This window comes from Macrosteles quadrilineatus, unplaced genomic scaffold (genome assembly GCF_028750875.1).
Source record: "Macrosteles quadrilineatus isolate MER2022 unplaced genomic scaffold, UCM_ALF_1.0 Scaffold_2__2_contigs__length_208266976, whole genome shotgun sequence".
Classification (NCBI taxonomy): Eukaryota; Metazoa; Arthropoda; class Insecta; order Hemiptera; family Cicadellidae; genus Macrosteles; species Macrosteles quadrilineatus.
In genome coordinates this window covers 195798216-195816159 of record NW_026542595.1, presented here as the reverse complement: position 1 = coordinate 195816159, position 17944 = coordinate 195798216, and the positions used below count along the sequence as shown (strand labels likewise).

Sequence of the window (17944 nt, the reverse complement as noted above, 5' to 3'; positions counted from 1 at the left end):
CTCTCCATCAGTATTTAACGTTTTATCATAGATAAACATACTCCTCAGGTGTTTTATCTATAGTTTTATTTATAAGCCAATCGTCGAACTCAGTTGAGAGAAGCGACTTTCGGCTTGTCAAATAATGAAAGTAAGTCTTATTCCTGACTTGATACACTCTCTTCTCAGTACTCTCTAGTTTACGTTAAAAAAAAAAAAAATATTTTTTATACAGGATGTCCCGGAACTCTCTACCAATATTTTAGGGCATTGCTCCTGGGTAAGAAACATAACTTAATATCATATTTAAACTGTCCGGAAGTCCTTAGTTACTCACACAGCCGCCATTTTGTTTTTTTTCAGTTATTAATTTTTTTTCTAAAGAATGGTTAAAGATACGAAATGGAAACTTTGCACAAACATTTATGACAACTAGACAAAGCTACAAAAAAATATGAAAATTTTTAAAATTCATAAAACAAAATGGCGGTCATTTAAAATTTTCTTTCTTAAATAACTCAAAAACCATTGATTTTACAAAAATATTAAATGGCCGCCATTTTGTTTTATGAATTTTAAAAATCTTCATAACTTTTTTGTAGCTTTGTCTAGTTGACATAAATGTATGTGCAAAGTTTCCATTTCGTATGTTTAACCATTCTTAAAAAAAAAATAACTGAAAAAACAAAATAGCGGTAGTGTGAGTAACTAAGGACTTCCGGACAATTTAAATATGATATTTAGGTACGTTTCTTACCCAGGACAGGATCAATGCCCTAAAATATTGGTAGAGAGTTCCGGGACATACTGTATATTTTTTTTTTAACTTAATACACTCTTCTCCAGTGTTGCCACCGCGTTGTTGCGATTTTACCCTAAAGGCGGGCTAAAATTACCCTAAATTACCCTAAATCTACTTTGAGTTACCCTAAAAATTACCCTAAATGTTAATATTTGCGTTTAATGCAATAAAACATTGTTAAAATCATATAAATCTTATATAAGGTGGTTAATTATACAAAATGAAGTTCCAATACCAATCAATTTACGTAAAATTATACTCGATTCTAAAACACCACCCGAAAGAAGAACAAAATGTTGATATTGATCAGCTCTATCGACTATCGTATAGCGAAAAATATCGAATCAAGAACTATCGTATTTTTTTTACTGTATCGACCCATTACTACTGTTTTTGAACAATCATATCTTTAAAATACAGTACGGTACCACCAAAGCTTTAATCTATACATAGTACACATTTCTTGACACAATTTGTAAAATAATCCAGTTTAATTCAATTCAATCACATAATTAAATATCAAACCCAGTAACGAATAATATTTCATATTTTATTAGGCCTATAACGTGTTATAGAATCGAATACATTCTAAAACAGATAATTCCCAACTATTGATAAGATCGATTAGGATAACTTATTATGAAAAATTCATCATAGCAATCGATTTAAACCGGTTGAATCGAATATGATGGCTTGGCCATAGTATTTAATGAACGTTTTTTGCCAAATTTTGAAGTTTTTTTTCATTTTTTTAGTAAAATTTTCATTGTTATGCTAACTTTTAGTTTTACCCTAAAATTACCCTAAATCTACCATTACCCTAAACTTTACCCTAAGACCAGTAAATTACCCTAAAAAAGGGTAATTACCCTAAAAGTGGCAACACTGCTCTTCTCTCAGTACTCTCTAGTTTCCGTTTAATAAAAATAATATACATATATATAAATATATATATATATATTTTTTAACGTAAACTAAAGAGTATTGGGAAGAGAGTGTATCAAGTAAGGAATAAAGATTAACAAAAATATTAGTACTGTCCGATTACTAAAAATCATGTCGAGAACTTATTAACTACATCTGCAGTATATTATTATTCTACTAATTGAATTTTATGTTGATTTCAGTTTTAACGACGACTAAAACATTAATAGAAAAAACATAAGTAATTCATTTAACTTATCTTCTACTAAAATGTATATTAATAATTATTTTAAATACCTCGTTCCTGAAAACAAGGTGAGACAGGGGTAGTGGAACCTGTTGGTATTGGCGCAAACTACGTGCGGCCTTACCGACGAAACACGTACTGCCTTACCGACAATCTCAAATTGGACAAACATGCAACGTGGGTGGAATTGTAATGTTTTAATAGTCGTATTGGTCCTATTTTATACTGCTTTTATAACAAAATATCCTAGGGGTCTTTAGTTGTAGTTTTGCAAATAACATTAAGTAGGTCAACGCTCAGAGTAATAATACTATTAACCTTAGTACAGTAATAAGACTACAAGAGCACGCCACTCATCCTACATTCATCTCTATACATACTTGACTTTAAATAACTACCCTTATATGGTCGCCATTTCAATTAAAAGAATCAAAAGACTATATAAACTATAATAAACAAGTTATTATAATAAAGTTATTATAATTAGTTAATTAATTAGTATTATAATTAGTTAATTAGTTGTAATTAGTTATTATAATTATAATAAACAAGTTATTATAGTTTATATAGTATATAAAACTATATAAACTATAATAACTTGTTTATTATAGGTAGTTTATATAGTCTTTTAACGAATTTCCCTATAGGGAAGTAGCTATTACCATAGATTAAACATGTTTAATCTATGCTATTACCGTAGGTCTCATGGTAAGACCTAGGCCCAGGACCAATTTACTTTTTCATTTTGATGTCCCCAGAGGCCAAAAACACCATTCGTTCAAACTTATACATATGTGTCCATCCGCACGATAACTTGAGTAATTTTTGTCCGATTTTGATAAAATTTGGTTTGAAGGTGTAAGGCGGGATAAACTTGAATGAGTTCGCGAACCAGCATGATCGGACTATGGGAACAGGGGTTTATGGGGGGTTTTATGGGGTAAAAATAGGTTTTTCCCATTTTTGACCCTAAAAACACAAAATTTCACCATTTCTTTCTAAACCATTTTGTAGAGCTTAAAAAAACAAATAATTTAGTAAATTAAAGTGTTATTATGTGCCTAATTGTTACGGAGAAAATTTAAAAAAATTGTAATTTTAAAATTCCCATGTTATTCTTATGGAGAATAAGTCAACTGTTGTAGTATGCCTGTTTATGAACATATTTTGACCAAATTTGGAAAATACATTATTTTTTACTAAACTACAGCACTTTTTAACATTTTAAATAAAAAAAACTTTTTTACCCTCCCTGTTGCAGCAAACCTAAGTACTCGTTAAACTATAATTCTGTTTAAATAGGGAATAAATGTGATATTTTTAAGGAGACATTTTAGTGTAAATCCAATCAGGCAAATGGAAATTCGCAAACCTGCAGGTTTGCTGCGGTGGGGGTATTGATATAAACTATGATAAGCAAGTTAAGCAAATCGAGTTATGTTATTTCATTTTAGATGTAATTTTTTTAATCTTTGGAACTAAATCTGCGGGTTTCACTACTAATATGAACAGGAACAACTCAGACCTCAATCCTTAAATAACATTTTATTTTTTTACTTTTAAATGTTAATAGTATTTCTACCAAACGATAAATCATACAACTACTTGCACTAAGTAATCCTGAATTCCATTTTAATATTAAAACAATATTTTTGCAATAATCATATTGTTTAATCATGACCAATACTTCTTTAAAATAGTTGACCAGATTATTTTAATTCTGTACTATTTCTATTTACTAGATATCAGAAATTTTCTGTGTAGTGAGTGTAAAGTTATATTCGTATATACAAACCTTTAAGCCAGCTTATCATCTAAGGGGTTATCCAAGTTTAGACATTGCAAAGATACTGTCTATCATTATAAACGTATTAATTTATCCATAGCAATTCTATATTAAACCAAAAAGTGAAATAGTCATTGTCTTTGGTTAGTACAATTGGTCTTTATATCCCATTTTAAAATCCTAAGCCTATTTTGAATCTATATATATGTTCACTTACGTTTGAATGTAGATGTCGGAATAAATATGTTATTGTTATTTGAGGGTAAACTTGACTGTCCCTGTGTTACTCTTTGGATATAATATTACAGGGCAAGCAGAATATTATAAATATACTAGAAAGTAGTGTCCATCTGCTCCAGGGCAGATTATATAAAGGAGTGTGTTCATGATGAAATACACTGCCACTTTATGCAATTAATTATGCAGTAATAGACCTCTACAAGCTTAACGCGAAGAAGTTTAACTGCTTCTAAAATAATTGTTGCTCCGGCAGTTTCAAGGAAGGGTCGTGTCCAAGTGATACTCTTGTTTGTACTCATTAAAATAAAACCATCGTGCAGCGAGGGGAGCTTAATACTTAAACGATCAACGGGCATTACGAGTATTACCTGAGCTCGTTAATGGAATGGGCTATTTTGAGTTTCCAACACCTTTAAGAAAGACAATATTTTAATGGAAAAGGGTAAAAAGTGTTTAAACATATCTTTGGATAAATTACAAAGGATATTCGTCTTAGATAAATGTATTTTTGTTTCAAAACTGTAAACTAATATTCAGCTACTTCGTGTTTAAATAAACGGATTCGCGTACAATGGGCAACCTGAAACCATAATGGAAAATATTGAGGAAAGGAAGTTTTGACTTATTGCACCCAAAAATAAACGCACAAGCACGTTACAACACATTATTGTGTCGTTAACATAGTTTACCTACGACCGTTTTTTAAAGTAGCCATGTCAGTTCAGTTCTTAGAATTGAAAAGTTTCACTTAACAGCTGTTTACTTTCATAACAGTATAGTTTCATTTCATAACAGCATAGTTTTTCTCATACCAACACGGGTAACGGACCAATGAGATTCAAGGATTTAGAGAAAAGAAGTAAAATTGTAATGCTTCGAACGTCAACTAATCAGCTGGTCAGCTGATCAGTTGACAATTTTAATTGTTGATCCGTTTTGTTCCTGTTGATACTCGCGTAATTAAGTTGGTGGTTAAAGGAAGGTAGATTAAACAAAATAAAAAAATTCTGTTTTAGTGAAAGTGAAGTTGACGAGATGGAAATGAGAGCACAAACTGTTTGTGCTAATCTTTTGCCACCAAAATTGAAACAAAGGTATGACATTACATACCAGCAATTCATTAAATGGACGAAACAAAATAAGGTTAGATTGATAAATGAAAATGTGCTTCTGGTTTATTTTGAAAACCTCTTAACCATTGTTTCACCCAACTCGTTGTGGACCACATATTCGATGCTGAGATCTAACTGTAAATTAATTGTTTCACTATATTATTCAGTTGTCCAAATAAATATGCAATATTTCCCTAATTGTACCTGATACAGTATTTATGGTAAGAATGCTGCTAGCAGAAGCTATTGCCTGAAAAATAGTAAATATTATTTAACGAAATTTTACAAACACGTAATTACATGAAATCAGCTGATTATACAATAAGTCGTTGCATCACTTTCAGTGGCAATGACAATAAACGAAAACATAACCTCTCTAAGAAGTTATGAGTAATGATTGTTAGTAATTATAAAAAAACCAGATTGTTAGTAATTAAAAAACGGTCGTAGGTAAAGTAGTGTACGCAACTCGCGTTAATAGTCTTTACGACACTCGTAGAAGTTTTTAAGGCACGAGCCTTGGCGAGTTTCTACTCGTGTCGTAAAGACTAACTTAACGCAATCGTTGCGTAAACTACTATATTGTGTGTTTATTATCGTATTGCATTGTGTGTGTCTTTACAAATATAAATACCCCCCGCCGCAGCAAACCGGCCGACTATAAACGAATTTCCATTTTTCTGAGTTAATTTTTAATTAAATCTATTTAAAAAAACATTAGGTTTAATGAGTACCTAGGTTTGCTGCTACAAGGAGGCTAAAAAGGATACCCTCCTTAAGGATACACTGTGTTGAATTCAATACAATTTAGACGCAATTTGACAGTATTTATTTGCAGCCTAGCTGCTATACCAGACTTCGGAAAGAGGTCTTAAAATGAACAATAGGGTTAGGTAAAACCTCGTGTATCCTGTATAGACAGGACCAGGATCATAACGGATAATGGATTGACAAAAAAAAAGAATTTTTGAGATGTAGTTAAAACATATACAGTTAAAAATCGCCTTCAGAAAGTGTGTAGTACTTGCAATACAGGAGCGCGTTTCTGTTGCGTTTCCTTTGCGAAGGCGTTCTTATTTAATTAATTCCCTCGCAAATCGCCAATTTTATTGCGAAATTTTTACTATTTCTTTCGGAACCTTTGCGGATATACCGTAGTCGCGGATAAATGACGACCGTATAAACGATGTTAACTGGATTTAGACCTAGATCCGTTGTATGGAATACCTTCTCATTCATTACAGAAACGATTCTCCATTTTAATATTTTAGTGTGCAATACTGTAATATTTACAGATACATTTCTTAGCAACCTAGTACGGGGAATAAGAGGCACATTTGCAGTACCTATTATCAAAAACCCTACTCATATTGTCAATAGACCCTAGTCAATAGATGTGAAATAATACAACAACATACCGTACCATAATGAGGCAATACAAATATACCTAAGTCCATTTTTGGTAATTTGGATTTATTCCTGCAAAATGTCATCCAATTTGGTACAGAAGATTTTACGTTAAATACTTTGTGACGTACTAATTTCCGAACGTTCACATTAATAATATTAGTATGACAACATGAGATACAAAAAAATTATATGAAATAAGACTAACAAACGAAAAGTTATGAGTAACAAAATTTAGTTCGAATGTCTAAACACTGTCTCAATATCAATAATTTCAATAAAACACTTTTTATAATTGTAATCTATTGAAGAGGTGACATTTGATAAAACGTTACGGGCCTTTAAAATGATATTAACAAAATTAACATTTATTAACATTTCTGAATTGACTTTGAACTCCAAATAATTCTGTGAGATTACTAAGTACATTTACAAACATTTAAGTACAGTAATAACCGTAGCCGCTATTTTCAAGCTGCAAAATCTCTCGAGTCTTAGAAACTGCAGCGGAGGGTAAATCTAGTGAAAGATCAAGAAGTTAGACGGAGAGTTGATTAAGATAGACAAACACCTGACAACGTCTAAACTTGGATAACACATGAGATGATAAGCTGTCTTACATGTTTCTATATACGAACACAACTTTACACACACTGCTAAGATAAATTCTTATGTCTGTTGGTAAATAGTAGGTGTACAAACTTAAACTACTCAAAATTGGGAACTATTTTCTTAGGAATAATTATCATTATGTTATATTCGTTTCAAAAATAATTTTAGCAAACAACATCATTGAACATCAATGATCAATGAAAACAATCTAATGAAAATTGTTGTAGTTTACTTGTTTCTGGATATATATTGATAATATTTGTCAAATTTATTGTTTCATCGTATACTATTGACGTATGGTCAAAAAACACTTTTTACCTTTCCCGTAGCAGCAAACCTAAGTACTCGTTAAATCTAATGTTATTAAATAGGGAATAAATATGTATGGAAATATTTCAGTGAAAATGTAATCAGACAAGTTGAAATTCACTTAGTCTGCAGGTTTGCTGTGGCGGGGGTATGTTAAAAATTTCTATGGCAAAGTTCAACGACTAACTCATGCTAACAGCTGTCCATCAGAATTGTTACGACGCGTTAGTCACTGGGATCGCGGAACGTCGCAACAATGGGATCGTGGAACAACACACCCGCGCCGGCAACCCGTCGTCGAAAACTACAACCACAGACTATAGAGTAAACCATTACACATTCTATAGTCTGTGCTACAACGCTCAAGACTCTTGTTTAACAATGTAATGTATAATTTGTTGCTGTTAAATACTCTAGGTAAAAACAGTCGTATTTATCCCCTTTCACAGTAATATACTCTCAGTGGTAATAATCCGAATGTATATCATGCATAAACACAATCATCTCTTATAATATAGAATAATTAAAGTTAACATTTCTTAAACCATAGTACGAGCATAGCATTACGATAAACACAATTCAATTATAGTATTCACAAAATGAGGAACTGAGCTAAATATTACATTGAATTTAGTAAATATTAGTGAACATAATACTACTCATAGCTGTTGATTACTTCCGTAATTGCATTGTAACGAAAATATATTTTTCGTGTCGAGTTATTTACCTATCTTAATGTTATATTAATTTAAATACTATATAATACATACATAATTAATATTCCATAAATAATACAATAAATAATATTATAATACATTGTATTGTAACGCACAACGTTGGCTAATAAACTAACCAAAACCTATTTCACTGTCAGCTGATCAGCTGATCAGCGAGTCCTCTACTCGCATGACGTGATCGTTTCTTATTGGTCCATTGTTGTCTTGTAACTGTCGTTGAACTGTACGATGTATTTCATGTTACTACGCACTACGCGTAGTATTCGTAGTGTCCTTGTAGTGAATGTTAGTATCTGTATCGCGTAGTGTTTGTGAGTGTGTTTTAGTATACAAGTAGTGAAAAGTGTTGGTGTCAAGTGACTCATTCAGTGATATTATTTATGCAGATTTTCCGTTACGACGTGCATCTTTGTTATGACGATTCATTGCAGTATTAATTCTGGTAAGTATTTTTTAACTATTCAACATTATTAAACAAGCTTAAATTCTACAGAGAAAATCAAATCAAAGTTGAATACGCAATAGTCTACTTGTTATTTTATGATAATACCCTACTTTACGGTAAATAAGAATGATTAAATAATGGCTATATCATTAATATGGCTTATTTTGTATTAGAAAATGACTAATTAGGTTTTCGCTAAATCAGTCCTTTATTTAGGCCTACTAAAACAACTGAATAACATTTGATAATGGTACTTCTAATGATAAAACTAATATTCCTGCTAAGCTCACAAACTTTTGCAATTATTTTCAACATTTTGGTAAAATATTAACATAGCATTTTTATTAGACCTTCATAGTAATAGTTGTAAAAAAGTAAGACCTTGTAAAATTTTAGTTTTATTAAATTTCGGAATTATTGGCTTAACCTTTTGCATTACTTACCATCTGTGACTACTTGATAGTATTAAAATTGTTGATTGTTGATAGTGTTGATTGTTGGCGTTGGGGAGTACATAAATTACTAATTCTACATTTGCAGCAACTAAACAAAACTTATTGAAGGTGTCGTTTTAAATTGTGATTAAGCCTTGACTTAATCCAAACATTAGACACATTTACAAGAATATTATAAATACCAAGGGTACCTATTTAGTTGCTCTGTTTTTAAGTGTGATTTTGTATAAAAGAAAGTAATATAGATTTTATGGAATTATTGATTAAGTAAAATTGAAGCCACTTAAAATGAAGATACTTCGTGGGTATTATCTTAAGAAAATCATAAGTATTATATTTTATTCCCTATATTTACGTATGCTCTGTTTAAAAGAACGTGAATTATTAAGCTTTTAAAAACCATAAATGAATTCTCGGTTCTGTCGAATAAGTTGTTATCATTTCAAAAATAAATTACATTGCATCTATGCGTTGAAATTGTCAATAGAATATTTATAGAAGGAATTGCAAGCAAGCATTAGCTGTTGTGGCTCCAATTTAGTAGGAAAATGTCCCAGTATTTTGTGTCATAATTTCAATGGTTTAATATAAAAATTATATAACCTTAGAAAATACACCCAGTAGGTATAGGCATACTAAATGCTGTTACCTGTTGTGGTACTTACCTTAGATAAGCTTTTAAAGCTTATTCAAATGCACCAATTAAAAACAACTTTGTTTGCAGGTTAGTGGTTGCAGTCGTACCAAAGGTAAGAATTTATATCTCTGAGTGTATGATTTTACTTGTATCCAGGCTTCGGGTAGGTTTTCTATACGAGTACGTTCTCCACTTTGAAGCAGCTAATAGAAAAAATAAAAAAATCGACGAATAAAAAAAATGGTACTATTTCAACCGCTGGAAGGGAAGATTTGTTTGACAGTTGTCATTGTTGGCCAGTTAACCAAAATGTCAACGGAAAGAAGACTATCGACAAACACAATTTTGTATATAACTCAACAACACTCCGGATGATTTTTGTATCGATACGTTGTTTAAATCGACGCTGAAAATTTAAATTTTAAGTCGTCGAAAATAAAATGTCTTGTGTCTACGTTTTTAAGCAGCATTTTATTCTATTGTTGTGTCTGAAAATGTTGTATATATGTATCTTGGTATGATTTTTCTTCGTTATTTCACTGTTTGTGTCTTGTGTCTTGCTAATAAAAGTCCAATATGATGTGAACAGTAACCATCATTAGGAAAAATCAATGATACTCTAACAATCATAAGGTTAATTAATCCTTTCATTGCACAAATTGATTAAAGGAGAATTACAAATAGTATGAAACGGACAAATATCGAATTCATATTTTTAAATCAAGACAGTAAAACTGTAAAATCTGTCTAAAATAAATCCAAAACGAAATTACTTGGATATAGAATGCGGATTTAGACTATTAACTTTTTGAAATTTGTAAATTGATTTGGTTTTATCTTACTTTTTGGTAGTAGGCCCTAAAGTGAAATAAAAAAAATTTACATGGGTTTGGCTAAACCCTGAAATTTATTGTTGTAGCCCCGGAACTGTAAAATAAAAATCCTTTTGAAACTGATGAAAGGCTACGTAAAAACCAAATATTTTATTAGAGGAGGCTATGCATGGGTCCATTGGTGTATTGGTTTTGGGAAAACATATATAATGTATATACAGGTTAATTATAGTGCAGGCCATACCTTGATAAATAGCTGGTAGTTTTAAGCAACACAGATGTAAAGATCTCAGGGTTCCTAAATAAGCATTGGAGAAAACGCAATGCAAAATTCATATAAATGCCTTTGTTCACATCGTATTGGTCAAGTTTCAGCTGAAGCCAACCAAAGGTAGGAAGTATTTATTTTTGTTTATCTTAGATTTATGTGTTTTAATTTAGCCTGGATACAAGGAAATATATCTGCCAACATAAATTCTCTGAATTGGCTTTACTGTGAAATTTCCTAGTACCTGGTAATGGTTAAAGAGTGACTTGAAATAAAATTTAAATTAATATATATATATGTTGTGCAGATATAGCAATGTTATATTTTCGTTAACTTCGGAACCGTGAATAGTGTAAAAAGAGTTCAGAGTTGTAAAGTTTAGTTGATATGAACTAAGAAACCTACTGTGACTTCTGCAGCGTTACTAATAAAGGTTGGTTTCTTTGGTTTAAATTATGATACCGATTATTTGTTTTACTAAATTTAATTATCTTTATTTGTATAGGCTGGTATCTTGGCCTTAGTAATATGTGTTATTCTATTAATTTCAGTATTATTAATTTACTATTCAATCTTTGAAAGGCTCTGTAGTATTTTTTTAAATAGTCTATTTTTAGTTTGTTAGGATATTAAATCAGTTCACTAACGTACTAATGTACATATTACCTTTGTAAATCTGGGCCTTCATTATATATTGCAGTCAACTATATATTATTGACAGGTGTGCATATAGAGATTAAACTTCCTGCATTCGTTTAAATATTTTATTAGGGAGTAATTAATTTTCGAGGATATACATTATTTTGATTACTATATCTTTTTGAAAATACCCTTATTGTTATAAGATAACTAATCTCTATGGCTACACCTTCATAGAAAGTATAAGTTAGTCAAGTTAGGTTAAGTATTAGAGGTGGCCGGAATCAACAGAAGTACTATATCAGTACAAAATGTATATTTTCGGAGTCATTTTTTATCCTTGGGAGTAGCACTAGAATATCTTTTGGGAAGCAGCGGAAATATTATACCCTGCCTGTGTTTTTTTATTTGTAAATATAAATTAATCTGAGCTATTGGAAGAGTGAAAGTTATGTAGTATCCCTAAAAAGCATGGAAGTCTTTGGAAAATACCATGTTTAATGTCTAGCAACACATTCCACAGCGGGTATCGTGCTTTGTGACTTCTTTTACTTTATAAACTCACAATGGAACGGTTAAATGTTGTAGAAATGATTCTGCCCACCTCTACCACATTTTTCCCGTGTGGAGTTGCTAGTCTCCTATCGGGCGCCTCCCCAGGTGGCGGATAGGGGAAGGCTCGTCAGACATGGCGGGTACTGGGAATGGACCCCCAGGGTGGACCAAAACTAGCACAGTATAGATCGTGTCAATTACATTGGCCAGTGGGATGAGTATGTGCGAAATAGCACTTCTTCCACCGTCTCTTTTGTTATTTTGCACAGCCATTTCATGAATTAATGACCTATAAATAAATGTACACTAGCGTATAGTGTGATTCTCAATGTTGTTGGGAACCTTTCCTTCATCCAACTCACACACGCCATCCTAATTGACACGGTCTTTATTTTTTTTCAATTTTATACTCATGGTACCAAGCATATCAGGTTTTAAATTATTCATTTACTTAGTTTCGTTGTAAGTTTATTTACAGTCTTAAAGCCGCAATGAGCAAATTGATTGATAGTCGACTCAGAAGAATACATAGTGTTAACTAAGTAATTTTATAATAAAATCTCACAACGCAGTAAGTTTACTTGCATTTTATTTATATAAATATAATGTCAATTGGGAAATGTTATGGATTTAATTTTACTTGTGTTAGTTATTCTGTACGTGGTGTTATATCTCCTAGTCTGTATATATGATGAATATTAACTTTGATTTAATTTATTTGTCATATGGTTTGGTTTTGTTTTGTTGTTGTCATAATAGTTTTATATGAGTTGTTGAAAATAGAAGTGTGGTTTTAAAAGTCTAGTTTTTTCTAATTTTATCTTTATAGTTTTCATCACTTAAAGAAGGTAGAATATGTAGTGTAAAACAACATTTGGCGACCGTGACAGGACTTGTTTTTTCACCTATCTCTATGATGGAAAATCTAAAGAAAAATAGAACAGTATATAGGGCTTATTTTTCTAAAACATTGAGCAAACTAAACAGTTTAGTTGAAAATGAAACCACAGACAAAATTGAAATTCAAACCACTCTAAAGCTTTTGGAGATAAAGGTTGATGAACTCCAGGTTTTGAATTCTCAGATCTTTGATTTGTTATTGAATAATGATAATGTTTCTGAAGATGAGCTGTTAGCTGAAACAATCAAAGCTGGAGAATATTTAGCTTTGTTTGAAGCTGTAAAATTAAGAGTCCAGAATTTACTACAACAAAGTAACGATGTAGTTAGTGCTCATTCTGGATCTTGCTGTAACAATGCTAGTAAGAAGAAATTTAAGCTCCCTAAAATAGAGATCAAAAAGTTTGATGGAGAATTGATCAATTGGCTACCTTTCTGGAGTCAGTTTAGCAAAATTCATAGTGACTCAGACATTGATTCAGAGGATAAGTTTCAATATTTATTGCAATCCATAGTTACCGGATCAAGAGCTTTTGATGTAGTTCAGAGTTTTCCTCCGACTGGTGCAAACTATCCAAAAGCAATTGAATGTTTGAAAGCCAGATTTGGTAAAGATGACCTATTGGTAGAGGTTTATGTCAGGGAACTCTTAAAAATTGTTTTACAAAATGCTCTAGGAGGCAAAAACACAATGAACTTACAAAGTTTATATGACAAACTTGAGTCTCATATGCGTGCATTAGATACCTTGGGAGTTACAACAGATAAATGTTCCTCCATGTTATACCCGTTAGTTGAAAGTTGTATGCCTGAAGATCTCTTAAGGGCCTGGCAAAGAAGCCCTTTGAAAGTAGGAACAGACCCTCAGGAAAGACTCAACAATTTAATGAAGTTTATGCTGTCTGAAGTTGAAGGGGAACAGAGAATCGGTCTAGCCATGGCAGGTTTTGGGATAAGTAGCTCTGGGAAGGAGAAATCTTTTAAAAGGCCATCTCAAACTCAATCAGGTAAGATAGACATACCAACAGCTTCATGCCTCATATCCTCTGGTAAAACTCAAAACTCTTATACAAAGTGTGTCTTTTGTGATAAGAATCATAAGAGTAGTAACTGTTTTGCTGCTCAGAAATTGCCATTGTCTGATAAGGTGTCCACTTTAAAGGAAAAGAGGTGCTGTTTCCTTTGCTTGCAGCCTGGTCACCGTATTAAGGATTGTAGAACTCATTTGTCATGTTCTAATTGTAAAAGGAAACATTATCCTATAATGTGTCCTAGTATTCATTCCAAAGAAGTAGTGAATGAGTGTGTAAGCAAATGTGTTGATAAGGTATCTAAAGAAATGACAGTAGTGGAAGATACCGCTTTGGCCAATAAATCAAGTAGCAGAGTGAAAGTGTTTCTGCAAACAGTAAAGGCAAGATTAAGAACCCCAGGTAGTAATCAATTTGAGACTGTTCGCATTCTTTTTGATTCTGGTTCACAGCGTTCTTACATTTTAAAGGACTTGGCTGAAAAAATGAATTACGAAAGCTTAGGAGAAGAAACAATCATACACTCTCTTTTTGGTAATGTCAAATCTGGTGAAGTAATTCATAACAGACATCGTGTGTTTCTAACCAGTCAAGATTACAGTTACAACTGCAACTTTGAGGTATTGAGTCAAACTACCATATGTGGGGAAATTCCACCAGTTACCGAAGGTGCCTGGATACAGGAACTTATAGAGAAAAATGTTTCTCTGACTGACATACATGAGACCAAGCTACCAATTGGTATTTTGATTGGAGCGGATATAGCGGGTAAACTATTCACGGGAAATATGATTCAACTGAAATCTGGACTAGTGGCTATGGAAACTCTTCTGGGATGGACACTGATGGGTAAGGCTATAATTAGTGGTAGTACAGGTTCAACTACACTCTCCACTGTTGTAACATCAATGTTTATTAATGATGCTGACATATCGGAACTGTGGAGATTAGACACTATAGGCATTACTGATACAAGTGAATCAGTTTCCAAAGAGCAAAAGGCTTTGGCAGTTAAAAATCATTTTATAAAAACTACCACTATAAATGAAGAAGGTCGATATGAAGTAAGTTTGCCCTGGGTTGATTGTCATCCTCCTTTGCCTAGTAACAGAGAGTTAGCCGAAAAGAGGTTATCAACAGTTGTAAAGAAATTGGATGGTAACAATTTTACCGTAGACTATGACTCAGTTTTTAAACAGTGGTTAAGTGATGGCATCATTGAAGCTGTACCTTCTGACGATTTGAACAACAACTTTCACTACCTGCCACATAGACCTGTAGTGAAGGAGAGTAGTATTACCACACGAATTCGTCCAGTGTTTGATGCATCAGCAAAGACCAAGTTTTCACCCTCATTGAACGACTGTATTGAAAATGGACCAAATTTAATTGAACTGATTCCTTCTGTTATGATGCGTTTTAGGGAAGGGAAGTTTGGAGTTATTGCTGATATAGCAAAAGCCTTCTTACAGATATCGTTAAATGTACAAGATAGAGATTTTCTTCGGTTTTTATGGTTTGACATCAATGAAAGAAGCCGAAGTATTGTTTACCGCCATAAAAGAGTTGTTTTTGGAGTGAAATGTAGTCCATTTCTTCTAGGGGCAGTAATTGATCTGCATCTTCAAAAATCTATGACTTCTCAGGAGTATGATGATAATGTGGTAAAGAAGCTGAGTAAAAGTTTTTACGTGGACAATGTTTCGACCAGTGTAGATACTTATGAGGAACTAAAACACTTTGTTGAAGAATCGAAACAAGTTATGGCTGCCGCTAAGTTTGATTTAAGAGGATGGCATGCCACGAGCGTCATTGAAGAAGGAGATACCAAGTTCGTCACTAATGTTTTGGGAGTTCAATGGAACTATATTGAGGACGTTCTGTTTTTTAACCTGACGAACTGTATTAAAGATTTGGACGTGTCTCGAATCACAAAGAGAGACATTTCATCCATATCTCACAAGATCTTTGATCCAATTGGTATCCTTTGCCCTGTTACTTTGTTTCCTAAACTTCTTCTGCAAAGTATGTGGGACTTGAAAATTGACTGGGACACTGAAGTAAGTTCAGACATCAGTAAACTATTCATACTGTGGTATAATGAGCTAAGCGCTCTTGGAAAAGTGAAAATACCCCGATGGATAGGTAAAATGACTATGGATTCAAATGGTTGTAGTATTCATACATTTTGCGACACAAGTATAAGATGCCTATGCTACAGTTATTTACTTGAGAGTTGAAATTGAAGATGAAGTAAGAGTCCAATTATTGTCGGCAAAATCAAGAGTAGCTCCTCTGAAGAAAACCACGATTCCAAGGTTGGAATTATCAACCGCCACGGTGGGAGCACGTCTCACAAGCTGGACGAAAAATCAAAGTTCCAAAAAGGTTCATGTTTGAGTAGTAATACTACTCGGTGGGAGGATGTTATATCTCCTAGTCTGTATATATGATGAATATTAACTTTGATTTAATTTATTTGTCATATGGTTTGGTTTTGTTTTGTTGTTGTCATAATAGTTTTATATGAGTTGTTGAAAATAGAAGTGTGGTTTTAAAAGTCTAGTTTTTTCTAATTTTATCTTTATAGTTTTCATCACTTAAAGAAGGTAGAATATGTAGTGTAAAACAACACGTGGGTTTTTTTACGACGTTATGAAAATTATTGTTCCGCAATTTTTTTGTTTGCACTTGCTCCAATGTTATTCTAATCCTTGGCTTTACCTCGTATGTTGAAATAACTCTTACCAAATTTACATTAATTGTTACACCTAAACTACATGCTCATTGCTCGGCTTGAGCAATTTGTAATTTATATACATGTACTTATTTAAATAGATGTGAAATTTTGTATTCATGTGTAGGGTTTTGCCTCAACCATAAGGCAAAAGTTAACTTCTTTGCGTTTAATTCTTGCGCAGTCTACTTCTGCGTTTACCCTTCATAAACCATAAAATGTTCGTCATTACGAGAAACCTTGCGCAAAACTATCCATTTTTTTCATAAATTGCCCTTTAAGGTCATAATTGCTTTCCAAAGGGAACTTTCCATATACTTAATGTTAAAATATCTCAGCTGTTCTTATTTGTGTGTTATTCTTTGAACTTATTACCTTACTAGCTGGCCCGACGGACGTCGTCCTGTCCTAATGTGGTTTTATGTCAAATGCTCGTTCATTTTCAAGATGAGCTCGTTCGCATGGCTCAATCACGTCCTAGTTGAAGTTCGCTGGAATTTTACCCCCTGGGCGAACGTGTCACAAACCAGGGGGTAAAATTCCGGCCGCGAACTTTTAAGTTTCGCGACATCAGATCGATGGATTAAACGCGGAATAAACGTATATTTTCACGGTTGAAAATTTAATCAGAACACATAAAAATTATAAAAACCTAGATTGTACGGGCCGGAATTTTACCCCCGGACTTTTACCCCCTTCATTAGGTCAGCTCTAAATGTACGGCCCGGATTTTTAAACCCCGAAATTTTACCCCCAGAATTTTACCGACCGGATTTTTACCACGGATTTTTACCCCCAGATTTTTACCCATGGAATTTTAACCAGGATGGCCTCCTTAAGGATACCCCTCCTTAAGGATAACCCTCCTTAAGGATGGCCACCTTAAGGATACTCCTCCTTAAGGATGACCCTGCTTAAGGATAACCCTCCTTAAGGATACGCCTCCTTAAGGATGACCCACCTTAAGGGGATATGGCAGTGCAAAAGCTAACTTCCTTAACATTATCACTAGGTCTTTCAAAATTATACAATGTGTTTTATATGCATAAGAATAGGTATAAACATAGTTAAAAGTAAATTTTTTCGTTAAGTACACCCTTAATATTTTGTGTGTGTGTTTTTTTAGGTAATTAACTAAATTTGATATAACTTCAATTCTAATTGTTTGATTTTAATCATTAAACCATCAGTTTGCAGGGAATAATGCCCTCTAAATATTTAGGTAGAATTATATCAGTATCTTTATTAATTATTTTTTTATGGGTTATTTTGTAATTAAAAAAATTGGT

General features: G+C 32.7%; 2 protein-coding genes across 2 annotated transcripts in view; one reads left to right on the top strand and one right to left on the bottom strand.

Moving 5' to 3' along the window:
• The window catches only part of LOC128985252 (luciferin sulfotransferase-like), a 33275-nt gene extending 19928 nt beyond the window's left edge, over positions 1 to 13347 (bottom strand). The window contains exon 1 of the mRNA XM_054404644.1: positions 13319 to 13347. Within this exon, the coding sequence (XP_054260619.1) occupies positions 13319 to 13347 (29 nt within the window). The remainder of the gene's footprint in view (positions 1 to 13318) is intronic.
• An 804-nt stretch (positions 13348 to 14151) lies between these two features.
• LOC128985251 (uncharacterized) overlaps positions 14152 to 17944 on the top strand; it is a 70255-nt gene continuing 66462 nt past the window's right edge. The window contains exon 1 of the mRNA XM_054404643.1: positions 14152 to 15978. Coding sequence (XP_054260618.1) covers positions 14152 to 15978 — 1827 coding nt within the window. The remainder of the gene's footprint in view (positions 15979 to 17944) is intronic.